Below are 23,285 nucleotides of genomic sequence, written 5' to 3'. Positions count from 1 at the left end.
TGAGAGGGGGCTCTTAGCTGTAACATGGGCCAGAGACCTGGCTGCGATCGCGGAGGTACAGCACTTGAACTCCCGTGATCCCCATGACTAAAAAAAGGACAAAATAAGAAGGAAAAAACGCGTAAACGCAATAAACAATGCACATTTTTTTCTGCTGCGTTTTCCTGCCAAAACATGTTTTTTTATTTGCCTGCTTGAAGCACACAAAAAAAGCAATGTGGGCACATAGCCTTAATCAGATGAGAAACAAAAGGTAAACATTGCTTGCTGTGTATGGTCCAGCCATCTTTATACTATATCGGTGTATGCTACTAAAACTGCATAAACCAGTCAGTATCTGTATATAAACAGATATAAAGTTCTAGTACATGTAGAGTGTAAAAATAGGTGAAAAAAGGAGCAGTTTTTCAGGAACATTTCGGAAATGTGAGCAGTTAGATAAGTGAGGTGATAGGCCAGGCTAAAGAAATGTCTTTATAGAGCACGGTTTAATCTATGGATACTAGGAATTAACTGGATTGTCTAGAGTAGTGCAGACTGTACAGACATGAATCAACACTATACCCTCTAAAACACATCCCCATCCCAACAGAAAACACACAGACACAATATTTGGCAGGTATCGGTCACAGCTTTACTTGGATATATAAATTTTTTATAAAATTTTTCACTCCGTATAAAATGTAAACATCAACAAACAACTTCGGAGGTGAGAAGGGATCTCAGACACACGACCGTGGACTTCCGCTCTCCCACCAAACTCCTGTTTAAACATGCCGCTGTGACTTCACTTGAGAAAATGTTATTAACTGTTGACAACAGAAAAGAGAATAATGTCATAAACAATGAAAACGATTAGCAACAGGGAGGGAGGGAGGGACGAGCTGCTGCCGGATCCTGGAAACCCCCAGGGGAAGAGGGGATAACCCCACCCCCGACTCCCTATATATAGGAAAGGGGCACGTGATATAATGGGGCTCAAACTCTAAGGAGGAGCTGGGAGGAGTCCCCTCCTCCCCAGGGAGAGCAGGATCCAGGGATGTGGATGATGCTGACAATTACAACAGCAGCAGGATTAACCCCTTGCAGCACAGTCTGGGGCAGTATCGTTAACCACTACACCGCCCTCCAGACTGTACAGACATGAATCAACACTATACCCTCTAAAACACATCCCCATCCCAACAGAAAACACACAGACACAATATTTGGCAGGTATCGGTCACAGCTTTACTTGGATATATAAATTTTTTATAAAATTTTTCACTCCGTATAAAATGTAAACATCAACAAACAACTTCGGAGGTGAGAAGGGATCTCAGACACACGACCGTGGACTTCCGCTCTCCCACCAAACTCCTGTTTAAACATGCCAAGAAGGAGAACAGTCTCAAACTGGGCTCCGACCCCCACTCATCAGGAAAAAGGCTTGTTCCAGGCCATCCTGGATACCGGATAAAAATATGTCAAGACCGATATCTGTCAAATGGACTCCGTCTGGCATCATAAGTCTCCTATTGTCACCCTCCAATTGCCTATGGCGAACCACCACACCTGAGCGATACCGAATAAACCGAGACATACGGGTATTGACTGTGCGCCGGGTCCGATCGATCACCTCCGCATCCCTGGAACCCTGCCATACCACTCTCGGAATGATTTCTGACCAAACTATCCGGAGTTCAGAGAAAAAAAAAAAAACCCCGGAAACCGATCCAAATCAGACCGCATCATGGTTAGCAATTCTGCCAACCTAATGTTCCCAATATCGTTTCCCCGGCGTGAAGAACTAAAATAGTTGGAGCAGAGGACTGCCTGCTGATATCCACAACCTCCGACAAGACCTGAGACCACCTCAGGCCCCGAACACCTCTCCAAAGAAGTTCAAAGTGGTGGAATCCGAGATTACGGCCACCCGGACGATTACCGGCTCTTTGAGCAGCCCAAAACACATAGGAATGTCCGACGATCCAAATTTTAGGCGTCGCCGGACCTAAAAAGGAGTGTAAACTGATAATTAGTCTTGAATTAAATCAGGGCGCACATATCTAACAAAGCAAGCTGAGCGCCAGCGACCTATACGTTGAATATCAGAATCAGACAAGCCGGCACGGGCAGCCTCGGTAGCAGCCCCAATACGGAATGAATGCGTACCAAAGTGATTTAGAGACAATCCAGACGCAGTCAAACAACGCCGAAAAAGAACAGTAAATTGGTATCTGGTGAGGGGAGATCCATCTTCATGAATTAGTAGCTGGGAGCCCATTGTGCGCATAGCCAAAAATTCAGTCAAAAGGCGCAATGGGCAAGCAGGGCCTGGAGCGGGGAAAAGCCTGATCCATGTACCTCTACCCAACTGGTCAGTTTTAGACCTACGGATACGGATACGGATGAAGGATTCAGTTATTAATATGTCATTAAATTGAAGGCCGCCTGGCTTGTGCCTAGATGGCGGAACAAGCTCACTAACTCGGAGAGCACCAAAGAAGGCCAGGCTAAAGGCTAACGACAAGAGGGAGACCTCCCAGGGGGTCGAACAGACCGCCTTGCTGGCTTCAATTAACCTGATGAGGGTTGAATAAGAAATGGGGTATCTATTATCAACAGACGATCGGGATTTGGCCCAACCCTTAAGGGATTGGCGTATAATGAAGGATTTGGTAACGTCAGACCAACCCCTTAGCCTGAAATGAAATGAAATGCCAGATAAATGCCTCTGAGCTACTGAGGCCGAAAAACCCGAATTATAAAGGTGTATTAAATATCGGAGTGTAATCTCAGTATGGGTGGAGCTGTCAAAACTGCTAATCCCAGGACCTGCAATTATTAACCACTGCTGCCATGCCTTACCATAAAGCTGCCACGTCGAAGGGGAAACAGAAGTCCGAATCCACGCCATCATTTGATCTCTATCAGGTCCCACAGCCATGGAGGGCACAGGCAACCCTGCAAGCTGGCATTGGGTACGAGCCTCACAAAATCCTGCAAACAAGAGTTAGACAGTAAAAATGCTGAACGACTCCGGGAAGAAGGAACATGTCGTGCTCTGATCCAGATGTTGTTTTGCATGCAGAGTAACACAAGGTGGCGAAGGAGAGCCAGGACAGGAAGGGATGGTGAAGATAGATGGTTAATACAATGGACCGTTCTGGGATTCTCTAATTGGAAAGAAATATTACGGTTAGCTAGATGGTCATGCCACAACTCAACGGCCACCACAATAGGGAACAATTCCAACAAGGGGGCATTACCAGAAAGGCCGGAGCTTTCCCAAGAAGGAGGCCAGGAGGAACGACACCATTGATTACCATAAATGGAAGAAAAACCAGATGGGGATGCGTCAGTGAGCAGTGATAGCTCCTGGTTAGATACTACAGGGCCCATAATGTAATTAGACCCGTTGAAGTTTGATAAAAATTGGGACCAAATCATAAGATCAGAATGCAAGGGTTTCGTGATCCTGATTCTGTGATCTGGGCGTTTTGCCATTTTTGTAGACAATGAAAGACGTCTAGAAAAAGCCCTGCCCATTGGGATTACCCTGCATGCAAAAGCCAAAGATCCCAATAAAGACTGCATTTGCCGCAGAGTAACCTTCCTGACTGAACAAAATCCTTCGATCAATTGCAACATGGTATGAATTTTTTGTGCTGGTAGCCTAAAGACCATAGCAGTGGTGTCAATTTCAATGCCCAAAAAAGACAAGACAGTGGTTGGACCCTCGGTCTTATCCTTTGCCAATGGGACACCAAACTTAACCATTAGACCTATGAATGTGTCCAACAATGTTCTACAGGCATCTGAATCCTTGGAGCCAATGAATAGAAAATCGTCCAGATAGTGTGTGACGAATTTTGAGCCTGTCTCATAACGGACTACCCATTCAAGGAATGAACTGAAAAGTTCGAAATAGTGGCACGAGATAGAGCATCCCATGGGTAGGCAGGCATCATAGAAATAGCTACCTTCCAGGAAACAACCTAACAGGTGATAGCAGTCTGGGTGAACCGGTAACAATCGGAAAGCCGATTCAATATCAGTTTTTGCTAACAATGCAGATGAACCAGACTCGCGTATGAGGGCAATTGCACTGTCAAAGGACGCATAGGATACCGAGGCATCCTCAGGGGGGATACCGTCATTTACTGACTCGCCGTGGGGATAAGAAAGGTGGTGTATTAAGCGATATTTTCCAGTTTCCTTTTTTGGTACAAGGCCGAGGGGGGAAACTCGCAAATTGGAAAAAGGAGGAGTTGTAAATGGGCCCTCAAACCTTCCTAATGAAAGCTCCTTGTAAACCTTTTCCCTTAAAATCTCTGGGTGTTTCCTGGCTGACGTAAGGTTATTGGCAAAGGTGGGGGATTTAGACAAGTTAAACGGTATGAAAAAACCGAAAGAAAAACCAAACCTGATCTGACTAGCAGCTACTTTATTGGGATACTTGTCTAACCAAGGGGACATCTCGGCTACCCTCACCGGGGTCTTTTTGATCATGTTTCCCGCTTTTCCCAGGGAGTTTTGATGGGGGACGAGGGCATTTAATGGCTGAATGTGCTCCGCCACAAGCGGAGCACTCATGTTTGTATTTACATAACCCGAAGAAGCGGCAATGGCCCTCGTTAAACAACCAGCACGCTCCTGGACGGCGCACGGCCACTGCGCCTGGACCTTGTGAAGATCCCGGCACAGTGGCTGCGGATTGAAAGGGGTGCGATTGCTTTTGAATAGTCATTAAACGAAGCCACGAATCTGTCGCCCTTGCTCCCCAGCCGATTTCTGGATGAAGGCCGAGGCGGCGGCGAAAATCCTCATCATACCGCCACCACCCAGAACCACCATGAGTCTTATAGGAACTATAGATTAGGTCTTGATAAATGAACATCTCAGAGCAACGCTCCGGGTGTTTCTGTCCCATAATGCAGCCAAGTACTGAAAAGGCCTGCAACCAATTATTAATTGTTTTTGCTATTCTAGGCTTTCTATCATATGACCTGTCCGTGAAAAACCTGCGTTCCTTATCAACGGTATGTTGATCAGGAGAAATTAGAGACCATATATCAATATAAGCGTTGTCCCAGATTTTTTGTTTGACAACGTCTTCTACATGAGAACCTAGCGGGGTAACCCCGCAGAAAAAGGAATCCTTGTGTATACTTGCCTGAGGGGGCTGTGGTGACTGAGACGGCATTGACAAACCCTGCTTAGCCAGATGATCTGCCAAGGCCTTCAGGACCGGCGGTAATGCTGAACTGTCTAAACCCCCCCAAGCCTCCGTGAACTTACCAGATGCTGAAGTGGATGCCATCCCTGGGGGAATCGCCGATGATACACCACCGCTGACGTGGGAAGGGGCATCCCTCACATCCCCGGGCATTTCAGTAGTAGACTGTGCTCCTTGCGTCCCCACAGGCTGCGCCATTGATGTCCGTGCACGCTCCCCAGTTGTTCTCGAGACACTTGACCCCTCTGATGACGTAGAGGGAGAGCGCCACCTTGAGGACCTGGAACGGCGACTTCTACCCGACGAGCGTGAACGCCGGCTTCTGCGCGAACGGGAGGAATTCCGTGGCGAATGCCTCGAGCGCCTCCTGTGATCCGGCGAGCGGCGCTGACTATGCCGATCCGACCGACGCGACGCAGAGTGGGGGCGGGACTGATCACTGGATAGGACATAAGCGGGACCCCTGGGGTCTGCGATGATTTGGACATTAGGCATAAGAAGTTGTGGATTAACATGTGAAGCAGGGGGAAGCTGCAGCAACTGGGGGGTCAAGTTAGGTGGTAAACTGAATGCAGCTACAGCTTGGCCATCAAGGGTTAATTGTGAACTCTGCTGACCAGGAGTGGTATGCAGCACAAGAGGGGGGTTAGGGTTGGAGGGGGGTACTATTTGTGGCCCTTGGGTCAGGGATGCAGGCTGTTCAGCAGACACAGAGCCTGAAGCCTCCCCAGAAGAGGAGGCAGAGGTGTTATTATTGCCCATGGCAGAATATAAGGGGTTAATGTAACACTGCCGTTGTATGGGAGCTGTAGAGAAGGTGGGGGGAGGTGACATAAACTGTGCTGTGGAAACAGCAGGGAGGGGGGCTGAGGGAGCGACACTCGAGGGGAGTGTATTAGAGGCTGCAGCAGCTGCTGGAAGCAGGGAAGGAACAGAGCACACACGTGGAGCAGAGCACGCCTGGGGATCCGACCGAAGGGGGTAAGATGGCAGCGCTGGGAAGAACGCTGACTCACGTGAGAGAACTGGAGGGGAAGTGGGCGTGGCCAAAGTCCGCGCTCTGCTGCTGCGGCCTCCGGAGACAGACACCGGGTGTGCAGACGGGCTGAATCTGTTAGGGGGGCGGGAGCGTCGGGACGAGCGGCGGCCTCGCGGTACAGCACCCGGGGGAAAAGACATTTCCCCAGCAGGCACTGCAGCGCTTGGCAATGTATCCCCTAACTGTGACTGAGGACAGCTGAGCTCCGCAAATAAACGGGCCAGCCATCCCTCACCTTCCTGCCGCGCATGGGCCCGCAGCGTCTCAATGATCTGTGGGTCCATCGGGTTTTCTCCTGCTTCCACCGGGCAGAGGCACGAGCTGCTGCCGGATCCTGGAAACCCCCAGGGGAAGAGGGGATAACCCCACCCCCGACTCCCTATATATAGGAAAGGGGCACGTGATATAATGGGGCTCAAACTCTAAGGAGGAGCTGGGAGGAGTCCCCTCCTCCCCAGGGAGAGCAGGATCCAGGGATGTGGATGATGCTGACAATTACAACAGCAGCAGGATTAACCCCTTGCAGCACAGTCTGGGGCAGTATCGTTAACCACTACACCGCCCTCCATTCCAGAGAACTGGTGCAGCATGAGATTAATGTTCACGGGACAATATTTTATCTGGATTTTGGTACAGATTCCATGAATTCCACTAACAGCCAACATCTCATTCACATAAATGGGTTTTCTGTAGCCCCGTCCTTATGTATTGAGACATTTCCGTACAGATTTCTGGCAGACTGCAGAAAAATATCTGCTGCCAAAATAAGTGGATTGTCACATATTTTGGTCGGAAAGCTCATTCACAGCAGAAATCCCAGAACACAGCTTCAGAGTTCTGTCTCGAAAATACTCAATGGATTTTGAGTGTACTCCAAGCAGCCAAGTGTGTACTCATATAAGTGAATATTCATAAGCTACCAATTTTCCAATGTTGAATGCAGAAGGCAGAGTACAGTTAAGAAGGAGACAAGTGACTACTATTTTGACTTAAGCTTGGAGTAAGGCCCCTTTCACATTGCGTTTTTACTTACGTTCACTGGTCCCGTCGGGGGAACCGTCTGAACCTCCCCTCCTCACAAAATATGTTTATTTCTGCAGGCGGACACCCGAACGTAGTAGACTACGTTTTGGTGTCTGCCTGCAGAAAACGTATATGTGCAAAAATGGTGCAAGACAGAGCACACGCTAACGGAGTCTGTTCCATTATAGTCAATGGCCCCGTTGGCGCATGCGTCCGAAGCACGTTTTGCGGGGGGGAGGGGAGATTCAGACGAATGCCCCGACGGGACCACTGAACACAAGTAAAACGCAATGTGAAAGTAGCCTAATGGTACATACAGTACAGACCAAAAGTTTGGACACACCTTCTCATTCAAAGTTTTCTTTATTTTCAGAACTCTGAAAATTGTAGATTCACATTGAAGGCATCAAAACTATGAATTAAACATGTGGACTGAAATACTTAAAAAAGTGTGAAACAACTGAAAATATGTCTTATATTCTAGGTTCTTCAAAGTAGCCACCTTTTGCTTTCATTACTACTTTGCACACTCTTGGCATTCTCTTGATGAGCTTCAAGAGGTAGTCACCGGAAATGGTTTTCCAACAGTCTTGAAGGAGTTCCCAGAGATGCTTAGCACTTGTTGGCCCTTTTGCCTTCACTCTGCGGTCCAGCTCACCCCAAACCATCTCAATTGGGTTCAGGTCTGGTGACTGTGGAGACCAGGTCATCTGGCGTAGCACCCCATCACTCTCCTTCTTAGTCAAATAGCCCTTACACAGCCTGGAGGTGTGTTTGGGGTCATTGTCCTGTTGAACAATAAATGATGGTCCAACTAAACGCAAACCGGATTGAATAGCACACCGCTGCAAGATGCTGTGATAGCCATGCTGGTTCAGTATTCCCTCAATTTTGAATAAATCCATAACAGTGTCACCAGCAAAGCACCCCCACACCATCACACCTCCTCCTCCATGCTTCACGGTGGGAACCAGCCATGTAGAGTCCATCCGTTCACCTTTTCTACAAAAGACACGGTGGTTGGATCCAAGGATCTCAAATTTGGACTTATCAGACCAAAGCACAGATTTCCACTGGTCTAATGTCTATTCCTTGTGTTCTTTAGCCCAAACAAGTCTCTTCTGCTTGTTGCCTGTCAAAGCGCATTGTGGATTGCAGATCTGCGTTAGTGCCCGCTTGCCATTTACCTTGAATTGGAGCTTATTTCATTCCATCCAGCACTGAAGGGGTTAAGGTTCATTTCTTCCTGCAGTGATCTCTCAGGTAGCTGTAACCTGTCCTGCAGTCACTCCCTTCAGCTATAAATATCCCTCTCCTTACTCCACTCCATGTCGGCTATAGCTCATTTTTGTTGCTGTTCATTTAGAACGAGCCAATCTCTGGAGAAAGCTGAGGTGTCGCTTCAGTTGCAGCTGAGACAATAATATGAATCCAATCCCGGCACTTGCGCACGAAATGCAGAGTTTATTTCTAGAGGTGACGGAGTTGCGGTCACAGATTGTGCAGCAGCTGAAGCAGATTGCGGGTCTGCTTTTCTCAGATTGCATCCAGACTGAACCTAAACCTCAGATAGCACTCCCGCACAGGTTTGCTGCGAGGAAGGATACATTTGAGGTTTTCAAGTATATTTCAAGATTCTCTCTTGCTCCTCAGGGAGTGAAGAACAATGTGTGGGGATTATTGTTTTTCTCTTTCAATTAGATCCCCAGTCCAGGGCCTTTTCTCTTCCGACTGATTCTTAGGCGGGCTTTACACGTTGCAACATCGCTACCGATATATCGTCGGGGTCAGGTCGTTAGTGACACACATCCGGCGCCGGTAGCGACATCGCAATGTGTAAATCCTAGGTGCGACGATGAACGAGCGCAAAAGCGTAAAAAATCGCTGACCTGTGTCACGTCGTTCATTTCCATAATGTCGTTACTGCTGCAGATACGATGTTGTTTGTCGTTCCTGCAGCACCACACATCGCTGTGTGTGAAACCGCAGGAACGACAAACATCTCCTTACCTGCGTCCACCGGCAATGCGGAAGGGAGAAGGTGGGCGGGATGTTATGTCCCGCTCATCTCCGCTCCTCCGCTACTATTAGCCAGCCGCTTAGTGACGTCGCGGTGACGTCGCTGTGACGCCGAACGCACCTCCCCCTTGAAGGTGTGATTGTTCGGCGGTCACAGCGATGTCACCGACCAGGTATGTGCGTGTGAAGCTGCCATAGCGATAATGTTCGCTACGGCAGCAAGCACCAGATATCGCATGTACGACCGGGGCTATTGCTAGTGATGTCGCAATGTGTAAAGCCCGCCTTAGTCCTTTCAGTCAGTAGATGAGTTCTTTGTGGCCTTGGGTTTTATTTATGATGACCCAAATCATGTCTCCCTTGCTGAGTCCAAGCAACACAAGCTTTGGCAGGGGAGTCAATCAGCAGAGGAATTCTGTTCAGTGTTCCGCAGATAGGCTACTGACACCAGGTAGAATGAGCCCGCCCTTAGAAGCCATTCTTGTCAGGACCTATCTGAAAGACTTAAAGATGCCCAGGTTATGTACGAAGTGCCAGAGTCTTTAGCAGTCGCCATGGATTTAGCCTTACATATTGACAGACACCTAAGGAATCAACCTGTGTTGACCCCTTGGACCTACCTAGGGTTGAAAGCTTTCCATGGTTCTGGAGGAATCCATGCAGTTAAGGAAAGTCTTTCCTCAATCTGGGTAACCTTCAGTTCACTGCAAGATGTGGGCTTGTTTCTTTTGTGGACAAAAGGGTCATTTCATTGGTGCATGTCCTTCAGTATGTAATCTAAAAAATAATGTGTCTGAAACACTTCCTACCCCAGGCTGTGTGGAGGATTGCAGCCTGGGAGTGTATATCTCCTCTACAGGTGCATCTCAGTTTGTCATACATGGTGGATGTGCGGTTCATCCAGACTCATGGTTTATCTTGTAGTGTTCTGGCGAAACTTATCCTCATATTTGCTATCATCTCTGTGCCTATCGAACAGGTGAGTTTGACGTACGTTGTGCATAGCTTGAACCTTCACATAGGGGTCTGTCCTTCACAATGAACTTATGTTGTGTCACGTTTTTGAAGCGATCCTTGCCCATATAGTACTGGGCCCCACCTGGCTGATTAAGCACAATCCGGTGGTTGATTGGCAGTTGAAGGAGATTACAGAGTGGAGTGATTTCTTTAAAGAGAACTGTTTGAAAATTCTTCTATTTACTGTTTCTACCGTGTGCTCTGATCTTAAATGTGAGGTATTGAAGGCTCAGGGTGATGCCCCTGCTGCTTGTACTTCAGGGAGATTATTTGTTCCTTTGTATCTGCACCTCAAAATTTTAGTAGAGCATCATATCTCGGCTCTTGTGGATCATTCAGGAAGTAAAGTGACATTGGACCTCCTTTCTCATCGTTTTTTGTGTCTAAGGTTGCGTCAGGATGTGGTCAATTTTGTGTCCACCTGCAATGTTTGTGCGTGTTCTAAGACCCTGCATAATTATCCGTCTGGGTGTCTCCTACCATTAGCTATACCTGACAGACCATGGACACATCTATCCATGAATTTTATACTGACATTCACCAGTGCACCAGTCCCTCCTGCAACTAAACAACCCCACAACATGATGCTGCCAACCCCGTGTTTCGTAGTTGGGGTGTTGTTCTTCAAAGCTTCTCACTTTTTCCTCCAAATGTAATGATGGTCATTATGGCCAAACAGTTCAATTTTAGTTTTGGCAGCCCATAGGACATGTCTCCAAAAATTAAGGTATTTGTTCCTGTCTGCATTTGCATACATTAATCTTGCTTTTTATGTTTCTTTTGGTGTAATGGCTTCTACCTGACAGATTGGTCTTTCAGCCCATGTGATACAGTACTCATTTCACTGTGGATAATGACACAATCTTACCAGCTTCCGCCAGCATCTTCACAAGGTCTTTTGCTTTTGTTCTTGAGTTGATATGCACATGTCTGACCAAAGCACGTTCATCTCTGTTGCACAGAACCCGTCTCCTTCCTGAGCAGTATGATGGCAGGACATTCCCATCTTGTTTGTACTTGCATATAATAGTTTGTACAGATGAAGAAGGCACCTTCAGGTATCTGGAAATTGCACCTAAGGATGAACCAGACTTGTGCAAGTTCACAATTCTCTCCCTGAGATCTTGGCTGATTTCTTTTGACTTTCCCATGATGCTAAACAAAGAACCAGTGGGTTTCAGGTGTGCATTAAAATACATCCACAAGTGTGTCTCTAATTAACTCAGATGTTGCCAATAAACCTATCAGAAGAATCCAAAGACATGACATCATCATATGGGCTGTCTTGCATAGTACTTTTAGTGTATGTAACCTTTTGACAGAACATTCTTTCTCTCATTATTCTGACATTTGGCAAATATAAATAATTTTAGTTCCTAATTGACCTAAAACGGGAAAGGTTTATTCTAATTTCATGTCAGATAGTGAGAAAAATATACACATGTCTTTTTAGATAGTGTATGTAAACGTCTAGTTTCAACTGTAGGTCTGTATTGGAAACAGTAGAAGATTTTATATGAATACTGTGTGCAAAACCACGATCATGAAACTAGATCATCTGTCTTGGAAACTAAGAAGCAGTTGGTACAACAGAACACTTATATTATGTACTATCCATTTATCACTATTTGCTAAAACACCATCTTATTCATGATGTCATGTCTTAATTAGCATGCTGTGTCTGCTTAATTACCACGCTGTGCTGCTGACATTTATTAATTATTTAACCTATAAAGACATAAGTATTATTTTACACTTTAAAGCACCCTTTATTAGCTTATCTAAAGTGAAAATATTCTATTTACAATGTGTGCCTACAATTAATCAGCAAAGTTTATTTAATTTATATGTAATAATATGAACATTTTATGCACATATTGGGGAAGGAATGTAAAGGATCCAAAAAATGGACTAAAAGTGTGAGAAAATCACAAAAAACTGTACTGTTCATTTAATATTTGCCTGCTAAATTAACAGCAACATTTTGGTGCAAAAGCACCACTCCAGTGGAGTTTTTTAATTTAATCTCTGAAGTGGTGCTTTAAATGTAAAGGTCCAGTCACACTAAACAACTTACCAGCGATCCCAACAACGGTACAACCTGATAGGGATCGCTGGTAAGTTGCTAGGAGGTCGCTGGTGAGATGTCACACTAAGCGACGCTGCAGCGATCCCACCAGCAACCTGACCTGGCAGGGATCGCTGGAGCGTCGCTACACGGGTTGCTGGTGAGCAGTCACACAGGCAGATCTCACCAGCAACCAGTGACCAGCCCCCAGCGCCGCGTGGAAGCGATGCTGCGCTTGGTAACTTAGGTAAATATCGGGTAACCAACCCGATATTTACCTTGGTTACCAGCGCACACCGCTTAGCGCCGGCTCCCTGCACACCTAGCCACAGTACACATCGGGTTAATTACCCGATGTGTACTCTGCTACGTGTGCAGGCATCAGGAGCCAACTTCTGCGGACGCTGGTAACCATGGTAAACATCGGGTAACCAAGAAGTCCTTACCTTGGTTACCCGATATTTACCTTCGTTACCAGCGGCCGCCGCTCTCACACTGCCAGTGCCGGCTCCCTGTTCCCTGCACTCCTAGCCACAGTACACATCGGGTTAATTACCCGATGTGTACTGTGGCTACGTGTGCAGCGAGCAGGGAGCCGGCACTAACAGCTGAGAGCAGCGGACGCTGGTAACGAAGGTAAATATCGGGTAACCAAGGTAAGGGCTTCTTGGTTACCCGATGTTTACCGTGGTTACCAGCGTCCGCAGAAGCCGGCTCCTGCTGCCTGTACATTTAGTTGTTGCTCTGTCGCTGTCACACACAGCGATGTGTGCTTCACAGCGGGAGAGCAACAACTAAAAAATGGCCCAGGACATTCAGCAACAACCAACGACCTCACAGCAGGGGCCAGGTTGTTGCTGGATGTCACACACAGCGACATCACTAGCAACATCGCTGCTACGTCACGAAAGTCGTGCCTCAGCAGCGATGTTGCTTAGTGTGACGTGGCCTTTAGTCACCTGCCCCCTGTATTATCTTCACCTGCTGCCATCTTCATCTGTTTCCTGCTGGGATTTGTTAGGGTGCTTTCACATATCCAGCATTTCGCCAGTTTGCCGGATCCGTCACACTCCATTAAAGTGCAATACAGTAGAATGGCATCGCGGCAAGCTCCGGTCACATGTTCCGGTCACATGACAGCATGTGACCGGAGCTTGCCACGATGCCATTCTACTGTATTGCATTGTACTGGAGTGTGACGGATCCGGCAAACCGGCGAAATGCCGGATGTGTGAAAGCACCCTTACCTGCCAGCAGCTCCAGTGTATATGTCACGAGTGTGTCATGGCTGACAGATAGTCCTGTGGTATCCTGTAATAGAACATCCCAGAATTTGGCTGCGCAAAATGCTCCCTAACTTTCTATTCTTCCTGCTGTCAGTATCCAGTGTACTGGTAACTCCTCTGCTGGGCTTTCATCCTTTTCCCTTTAAGACCCAGCAGAGATTCTCTTCCTTTCAGCACTAATCATCTGTATATCCCCTTGGGTTTAAATACTCTCATTTCCCCTGTATTTGTGCTGGTGATATTCAGTTAATTCTAGCTCTGAATGCAAGTAGGTGGCTTGCCTTCATCTGTGGTAACTTTGCTGAACTTCTATCTGAGTCATCTGTGGATATGTAGTTCATGCACTTTTTCCACATGTATCTTCCTTATGTCTTCTTCAGCATTTGGTGGGGTTGACGAAGAGCTCATCGCACCCATACCTTATTTAGGGCTCAGCACTAGGGATACCTAGGGTCAGATATCTGGATCAGTGCATAGGTGTGGAACCTATCTAGGGTGGTGAGGGACCCCAGGGATCAGCGATAAGTGTGGTCAGGGGTCACCATCTTCCCCTTTCCTAAACACAGGGTTTCCCTTCCTTTTCGCTAGGTGCTTGGTACTTCCTGGTATCTAGTGTGACAGTATGTCACAACTCAATATAAGTCTATGAGTGACTCATTCTGGCCTCATTCTGACTCTCATAGAACTGTATTAAAGGGAACCTGTCATCAGAAATTTGGCTTTCAACCTAACTGTTTCCCCCTCTGCAGCTCCTGGGCTGCATTCTAGCAAGGTTTCTATACTTTTTGTGCCCCCCTTTAAACCAAAATAAATACTTTATAAAGTTGTACCTTTTGGTATGAAAATCTTGTAAATTCTCCATGGGGGCGGGCTCTCTGGTGTCCGTTGCTGTCCCTTACGCCATCCCCCCACGCTCCAAATCATCCCTCAGGACACCGCCCACTGCGCCCGAGGTCCCGTGCACGCCAGGACACCTGGTGACGTGGTCGCAGGCACGAGAGTATGGGCGGCGCTGTGATTGCATCGCAAGTGCCCGCCCATACTCTCGTGGCCGCGCTCTCCCCTCTGTACGTCGTTCAGATCCTTTCCGCTTCTCCTGTGCTGTGCTGCTCCGCTCCTCCCATCTATTTCCTGCTGCAGGGTACGATGGGAAGGAGGTGACGTCTGGTCATTTGGCCGGCGCAGAACGCTGGAGGAAGAGGGGAAAGTGCGGTCACGAGGTTATGGGCGGCACTTGCTGATGACACTCACAGCGCCGCCCATAACCTCGTGCCTGCGCAAAACGTCACCAGCGGTCACACGTGCACGCAGTGCACAGTCCCGCTACAGTGCCACAGCGCATGCGCGGGACCTCGGGCGCCCAGGGGCGGCGTCCTGAGATAAGAAATTCAGCGTTCGGGGGCGGCGTAAATCAGCAGGAGGACAGTAACGGACACCAAGCAGCCCGCCCCCATGGATAATTTACGAAATTTACATACGAAAAGGTACAACTTTATAATGTTTATGTTTATGTTTATTTTGGTATAAAAGGGGCCAGAAAAACTAGAGGAACCTTGCTAGAATGCAGCCCAGGAGCTGCAGAAGGGGGAACTTTTAGGTTTATAGCTAAATTTCTGATGACAGGTTCCCTTTAAGATCTTGTGACGTAACTGCTGACTTCCGGCTAGTCAGAAATTATAGGCACAACATGGCTCCGCAATAAAGGGTGAAGATACAGAGGAGTAACTATAATAAAAGGAAAGGGAGTTTAGATTTAAAGCAACCCTGTAGTGCTGAAAAAAAACCCTGCTGGAGTGGTGCTGTAAAAAGAACTTCAGTCCAGCAGTATTTCGTGTTTAAAGCTAGTATGGCGACACATGTCTGGTGGGAGAGGAATTATCAAGTAATGTGCTCCATTTTTTTGGAATAAAAAGAGTATAAAGTTGCAAATTATGGCATAAGCCACATTGGAGCAAAAATGTGCACATTTTCTCAATATTATCAAATTATAAAAGTGGTAGTAAAAGTCTTTTACCGGGGAAGGGGATGGGTGCGCTCAAAAACTTTCCAACAGCTTTGTTATAATTCAGAAAATTGCAAATATTTGCAGGTAGAACTGGTATTTTCTATCTTTAGGACAGTCTGAGATACCTAACTTTATTAAAAGGAATGCACTTTGCCTTTCATTGCAAATTTTGTTTTAGGAACGGCCAGTTTTAATAATGGCCCCTATAGCTCCTATGAGTGCTAATGTGCAGCTTTTTGGTACTTTTGTAAGAAATGTTGTAATAACCTAAATATATGTTACTTTTATATAGATGGAGAATGCAGTATCATTAGATAATATATTTTGTCTCTTTTTCTGCAGGTCGAAAGTTCCTGATAGCCAATGCCCAGATGGACAACTGTGCTATAATCTACTGCAATGATGGTTTTTGTGACATGTTTGGCTATTCCAGGGTGGAGGTGATGCAGAGACCTTGTACTTGTGACTTTCTAACGGGCCCAGAAACCACCCACAACAGCATTACACAACTTACTCAGGCCCTACTTGGATCTGAAGAGCGAAAGTTGGAAATCTTATACTACAGGAAGGAAGGTAAGAAAACCATATACATAAGACACTGGATACAGCAAACTCTTTATTTACTGCATCTCTTAAAGTGTGTCTGTCACCAGATTTCTCTATCAAAGAGATCTTTTAGTCCTGTTGTGGCTAGCTTAGAAAATCCATGTCAGAACAGTATTAAAATCCTGATATTAAGATAAGCATTTTATGGGCCCAGATTTAGAATGAAAGAGTTGATAAGCTGAAGTGAATTCAGTCTCTGCCCACCCAGCCTGACTGACAGCTGCAGCTTATACTGAGCAGTGTGACATCTCAACAGGGAGGAGGGATACTGAGGAAATGTAAATCAGACTAGGAAATTGAGTGTAAACCTTCATAAAGTATTATGTAGCCAGTCTAACCTGAGTTATCTTGGTAAGTAAACCAGCCTCATCAGATCTAAGAGGTCTATCTAATATTCTTTATATTGCGAAATCTTGTGACAGATTGGGTTTATTCCCTTCACGACCTTTGACGTACTGGTATGTAAAAAATTGTGTCCTTGCCTTTGATGCCCGCTCAAATGCCAAGTTCACATCATTCGCCGTACATGATGGCTGATTTAAGAACTCATCCTTCAAAAAAACAAGCCCTCCTATGACTATGTGGATGGAAAAATAAAAAAGTTATGGCTTTTAAAAGAAGGTGAGGAAATAACGAAAAAAAACAAAAACTCGGGAGGTCGTGAAGAGGATAACAAAAATAATTATCATGGATGAAGGCTATATAGGGTAGATAGTGCCCAGTACAGAACTTTGGAGAAAGCATTGTCTCTTAGAAAACATTCTGTACAATGAAGCTGCTGAGATATACCGCTATCCTTTTATGAGAAAATCACTTTATGAATGTTTGTACTATAGTATGAAAATATATATTATATATATATATATATATATATATATATATATGTATATATATATATTAGTACAGACAAAATGTTTGGACACACCTTCTCATTCAAAGAGTTTTCTTTATTTTCATGACTCTAAAAATTGTAGATTCACATTGAAGGCATCAAAACTATGAATTAACACGTGGAATGAAACACCTAACAAAAACAAGTTTGAAACAGCTGAAAATATGTCTTATATTCTAGGTTCTTCAAAGTTCCCACCTTTTGCTTTGATTACTGCTTTACACACTCTTGGCATTCTCTTGATGAGCTTCAAGAGGTAGTCACCGGAAATGGTTTTCACTTCACAGGTGTGCCCTGTCAGGTTTAATAAGTGGGATTTCTTGCCTTATAAATGGGGTTGGGACCATCAGTTGTGTTGTGCAGAAGTCTGGTGGATACAAAGCTGACAGTCCTACTGAATAATTTGTATTATGGCAAGAAAAAATCAGCTAAGTAAAGAAAAATGAGTCGCTATCATTTCTTTAAGAAATGAAGGTCAGTCAGTGCGAAAAATTGGGAAAACTTTGAAAGTGTCCCCCAAGTGCAGTGGCAAAAACCATCAAACGCTACAAAGAAACTGGCTCACATGAGGACCGCCCCAGGAAAGGAAGACCAAGAGTCACCTCTGCTGCGGAGGATACGTTTATCAGAGTCACCAGTCTCAGAAATCGCAGGTTAACAGCAGCTCAGATTAGAGACCAGGTCAATGCCACACAGAGTTCTAGCAGCAGACACATCTTTAGAACAACTGTTAAGAGGAGACTTTGTGCAGCATGCCTTTATGGTAAAATAGCTGCTAGGAAACCACTGCTAAGGAAAGGCAACAAGCAGAAGAGACTTGTTTGGGCCTAAGAACACAAGGAATGGACATTAGACTAGTGGAAATCTGTGCTTTGGTCTGATGAGTCCAAATTTGAGATCTTTGGATCCAATCACCGTGTCTTTGTGCAATGCAGAAAAGGTGAACAGATAGACTCTACATGCCTGGTTCCCACCGTGAAGCATGGAGGAAGAGCTGTGATGGTGTAGGGGTGCTTTGTTTGTGACACTGTTGGGGATTTATTCAAAATTGAAGGCATACTGAACCAGCATGGCTACCACAGCATCTTGCAGCGGCATGCTATTCCATCCGGTTTGCGTTTAGTTGGACCATCATTTATTTTTCAACAGGACAATGACCCCAAACACACCTCCAGGCTGTGTAAGGGCTATTTGACTAAGAAGGAGAGTGATGGGGTGCTATGCCAGATGACCTGGTCTCCAGAGTCACCAGACCTGAACCCAATCGAGATGGTTTGGGGTGAGCTGGACCGCAGAGTCAAGGCAAAAGGGCCAACAAGTGCTAAGCATCTCTGGGAACTTGTACAAGACTGTTGGAAGACAATTTCTGGTGACTACCTCTTGAAGCTCATCAAGAGAATGCCAAGAGTGTGCAAAGTAGTAATCAAAGCAAAAGGTGGCTACATTGAAGAACCTAGAATATAAGACATATTTTCAGTTGTTTCACACTGTTTTGTTAAGTATTTCAGTCCACATGTGTCAATTCATAGTTTTGATGCCTTCAATGTGAATCTACAATTTTCAGGGTCATGAAAATAAAGAAAACTCTTTGAATGAGAAGGTGTGTCCAAACGTTTGGTCTGTACTATATATATATATATATATATATATATATATATATACACACACAATTATTTGTTTGGATTGGATGTTGGATGTAATTTCTTAGTATCCTACTGTTCTATTAATTTGCAACGATGAGTAAGTTTAAGTAAAACATATCAGCCTGGACTGTATAAATCGATCACACATGACTACATCTTCTGTAGGGCAGAGATTCCTGACTGCTTTTGAAGCCAATGACCTATTTTATCTCCAGTTAGTATGTGCACAGGCCTTCCCATAAAAAGCCATTTTAATCAGTGACTCGAACATTAAGTGGTCCTTTTGACCCGTACCACAGGGACTCTCACAGACACAAGCCGCTCTTGCTGGTCTCATCATATTAGAACATCAGGAGGAACATTACGGCAGTGGGGATGGCCTGTTAATGCAGCCCAAGGGAGGCTTCTGTGTGTGACTGGATATGGGGACATATTAATGCCCAGGCAGTCAGTGCGGCTTACTATATAGGGCAGTCAAAGAGAAAGTCACATTAATTGTGCTTTCTAAATTAGGACCCAGAATAAAAGAAGCAAAAGAGATGGACGTACATGACTCTTACATAGTTGTGATAAACGTCACCTCTCGGGAGGTGACATCCGAAATTTGTCACTTCTGAGAGAAATAGATCTACAATAACTGTCTATACTGCAACCTTCACAGTTTTATTCTAGATTTCCCTCAATACATTTTGCTCATAAATGTCGCACATTATATATATTTTTACACTGAAAGCCGGATCCGGGTGATCACACATGATATTTAAAGACTAGCTCGTCATGCCAAAGTCGTGCCTGTATTTAACACAACTCCCGTGAGACGTCTATCCCAGAATATATCTAGAAACTTACTCTGATGGGTGGAAATATACGGTGTAAAGAGGACGCCAACGTGACACTTTTTACTTCATTTTATCAGTCTCACCAGATATTGGGAAATTGTGTAGCAGCCATATTTTGGAGTCACATGCCATAAATAATTAGTTCAAAAGGATAAGGCACTTCTACCGAATTTCTAGTTACCAGGGTGCTCAGGTAGGTTTCCAGACCATATACAGTAGTAATATATACAAGGCACTCCTGAATTTAGTAAATTGATGATTTTTTATTTTTTCATACTCAGTATAGTCAAGTCAAGACGTTGCGGCCCAAACATGGCCTTCATCAGTAACTAGCACTTGAGATGGAGGCAGTATTTGGAATGCTAGCAGATATGTGACTGGGATCTGCAGCCTGTTATTTCTGCCATGGGCAGTTGTAGTAATGCTATAAAGCACAGCAGTGGATACTGCTAATGACAGGCTGAAAACCACAGAGACTCTTAATAGCATTACTACAACTGCCCATGGCAGAAATAACAGGCTGCAGATCCCAGTCACATATCTGCTAGCATTCCAAATACTGCCTCCATCTCAGGTGCTAGTTACTGATGAAGGCCATGTTTGGGCCGCAACGTCTTGACTTGACTATACTGAGTATGAAAAAATTAAAAATCATCAATTTACTAAATTCAGGAGTGCCTTGTATATATTACTACATGCCATAAATAAATCAGCGTCCACCAAGGAAAAGGATATTAGGAAATGACTTGATATAGTTTTCTTGCTTTAGAATCACAACCCCTATACATTGCATCCATGTATAGATTATAACAGTGGCGGACATATCATTGGTGCGGCCTGTGCAGCCGCACAGGGCCCCAATAGGTTAGGGACTGCATTTCTACCTCCAAAGCAGTAAAACTTGTGCATTATGATGAGCTATTGGACCACAAAGGGCCCATATATTGTTCGTGCACATGGGCCCTCTTCTGTCTGTGTCCGCCACCCGTGGATTATAAGGGCTGGAGGTTCATGGCCAGAGAACGTCTTTCCTCTTTTATGTAGAATGTGGGAGGGAACTGACAACATTGTAGGAGAAATTTGGCACAAAACCCCCAGGTAGGATCAGCCTACTATATCATGTATATAATCAGGCGAGAGTTGGTTAGTAGTGATGAGCGAGCATGCTTGTTACTACTCGGTACTCGCACGAGTATCACTGTACTCGGTCTACTCGGCGGGGACCGAGTAATCTCGCGATACTCGTGCTGTACTCGTGGTCTTCATTTCTGCATGTTGGCGCTCTTTTGAGAGCCAGCCCTCATGCAGGGATTGGCTGGCAGACCACTGCAATGCCACAGCCCTGTTAGTTGTGGAATTGCAGTGATTGGCCGGCCTGCACAGCGTGACCGAGCCTTTATACCGGCCGGCGCGCTGTGCTCTGCTCACAGCTATCCAGACAGTCAGTGCAGGGAGAGTGTCGCTGATTCAGGGAAAGCTTTGCGGCCCTTTATAGCTTTTTCAGTTGCAGGGCTGCAAACAGTGTGACCAAAAGTCTTCTCAGGACTATTCTAGTTGTATACAGGCAGGCAGGGTATAGCCAGGTCGGAGTACAGTAGCAGAGTCCTTCTCAGGACTATTGTTGCTATATACAGGCAGGGTATAGCCAGGTCTGAATACAGGCTAGTGACCAGAAGAGTCCTTGTCAGGACTATTGTACCAGTATACAGGCAGGCAGGCAGGCAGGGTATATATAGCCATTCCTAGTGGTGACCGTATACCAGCCTTCATCATATCTGGGGCTGGTGTATACAGTCTAAAACAGTCCAGATAGTGTCTGACTTGTCTGTAATTGTCGCTCCCCAAAAAAACCTGTTAGGTTCTTAGTGCGTCCGTGCTTGGTTTTTAAAACCGCACGTGTGTGCCTGTCGGTGGCAGCGTACAGGTGCACTTGTGTGCAATTTCCACAAACTTTGATATAACGCACAAGTAGTGAATACACGTCAGCACAGCATTGCAAAATGCGCAAGGGCATTGGCAAGGAACAAGGAGGTGGACGTGATGGTGGTGCAGGCAGAGGCCGAGGTCGTGGGCAAGCTCTAATTTCGCCACAATAAAGGGCCACATCTAGTCGCTTGCACGTCCTGTCCCAAATTCTTGGGGACCGCAGCAGTACACCGCTCTTGAACCAAGACCAGTGTCAACAGGTTGTTAGTTGGATAGCAGATAATGCTTCCAGTCAGATTGGCACCACCACAAACACTCTGTCTTCCACACGGTCAAGTGTCAGTAGCCGTGATACTGCACCGCACATTTCTGAACCTGATCCTCCTTCCTACCACCAGGCTAAGAACACGTCCTCCTCGGACATTAATGATCCCACACTTGGACACTCGGAAGAGCTGTTCACGTTTCCATTCACACATTCTGGCCTCTCGCCAGCTCATATTGAAGTGGGTCATGAGGAGATCGTCTGTACAGATGGCCAAATATTTGAGCAGCCACGTTCTCACGAAGTTGGCAACGTGTCTCAACAAGTGGTGGACGATGATGAGACACAATTGTCAGGAAGTCAGGAGGAGGAGCAGGGTGCGGAAGAGGAAGACGACGTGGTGGATGATCCAGTAACTGACCCAACCTGGCAGGAGGATATGCAGAGCGAGGACAGCAGTGCACAGGGGGAGGGAGGCGTAGCATCACAACAGGCAGTAAGAAGCAGGGTGGTGGCCCCAGGCAGAAGTCAGGCAACCGTTCCCCGGAACAACACGACGACACAAGGTGCCTGTACAAATGTTAGGTCTTCCCGAGTCTGGCAGTTTTTTAAGTTGGCTCCAGATGATTCTAAAAAGGCCATTTGCAACACCTGCCGTGCCAGCATCAGCAGGGGTACCAAAACTAGCAGCCTGACCACCACCAGCATGATCAGGCACATGTCAGCCAAGCACCCGACTTTGTGGGAAGTACAACAGAGTCGAGGAGCAGTGCTTGCTGATGTCACTGCTACGTCTTCGCTGGTTGTGCATGCGAGCCAATCCCCTGTCCATGCTGCCTGCGAACAAGCCTCCTCCACTCCTGCACCTGCAGTTGCCTACGCAGAAAGAACACCATCATCAAGCACGTCCTTGTCCCAGCGCAGCGTTCAGTTATCCATTCAGCAAACCTTTGAACGCAGGCGCAAATACACTGCCAACACCCCACATGCCACAGTTCTAAATGCTAACATTTCGCGACTGCTTGCGCTGGAAATGTTGCCTTTTAGGCTGGTGGAGACAGAAGCATTCCGCGACCTGATGGCGGCAGCTGTCCCACGTTACTCGGTCCCCAGCCGCCACTATTTCTCCCGGTGTGCCGTCCCCGCGTTGCATAACCACGTGTCACAAAACATCACACGTGCCCTGAACAACGCTGTTTCACCCAAGGTCCACCTAACCACAGACACGTGGACAAGTGCTTGTGGGCAAGGCCGCTACATCTCGTTGACGGCACACTGGGTTAATATTGTGGAAGCTGGGACCCAGTCTGAGCGAGGGATGGAACACGTCCTTCCCACACCAAGGTTTGCAGGCCCTACCTCAGTCAGTGTTTCACCCACACTCTACAGCTCAGGAATGTCATGCTCTTCAGCCTCCTCCTCCTCCTGCGCATCCT

The 23,285-nt window shown here is 46.2% G+C and overlaps 1 protein-coding gene and 1 long non-coding RNA gene across 6 annotated transcripts in view; one reads left to right on the top strand and one right to left on the bottom strand.

Moving 5' to 3' along the window:
* Positions 1-23,285, top strand: part of KCNH6 (potassium voltage-gated channel subfamily H member 6) — a 410,680-nt gene that overhangs the window by 121,767 nt on the left and 265,628 nt on the right. For 4 of the 5 annotated variants that reach the window (XM_075350273.1, XM_075350271.1, XM_075350274.1 and 1 more), the window contains exon 2: positions 16,021-16,251. In XM_075350273.1, coding sequence (XP_075206388.1) covers positions 16,021-16,251 — 231 coding nt within the window. Of the gene's footprint in view, positions 1-6,113; positions 6,203-16,020; positions 16,252-23,285 lie in introns of those variants that run through there. The other variant, XM_075350276.1, reaches the window with a different exon arrangement.
* On the bottom strand, positions 620-6,625 carry LOC142311674 (uncharacterized). The gene is made up of 3 exons (XR_012754290.1): positions 5,284-6,625; positions 2,851-2,982; positions 620-809 (listed from the first exon to the last, which is right to left on the bottom strand). It is a non-coding gene; the product is annotated as an uncharacterized LOC142311674 (long non-coding RNA).

Source organism: Anomaloglossus baeobatrachus, chromosome 5 (genome assembly GCF_048569485.1).
Source record: "Anomaloglossus baeobatrachus isolate aAnoBae1 chromosome 5, aAnoBae1.hap1, whole genome shotgun sequence".
NCBI lineage: Eukaryota > Metazoa > Chordata > Amphibia > Anura > Aromobatidae > Anomaloglossus > Anomaloglossus baeobatrachus.
This window is presented reverse-complemented; position numbering and strand designations above follow the sequence as displayed.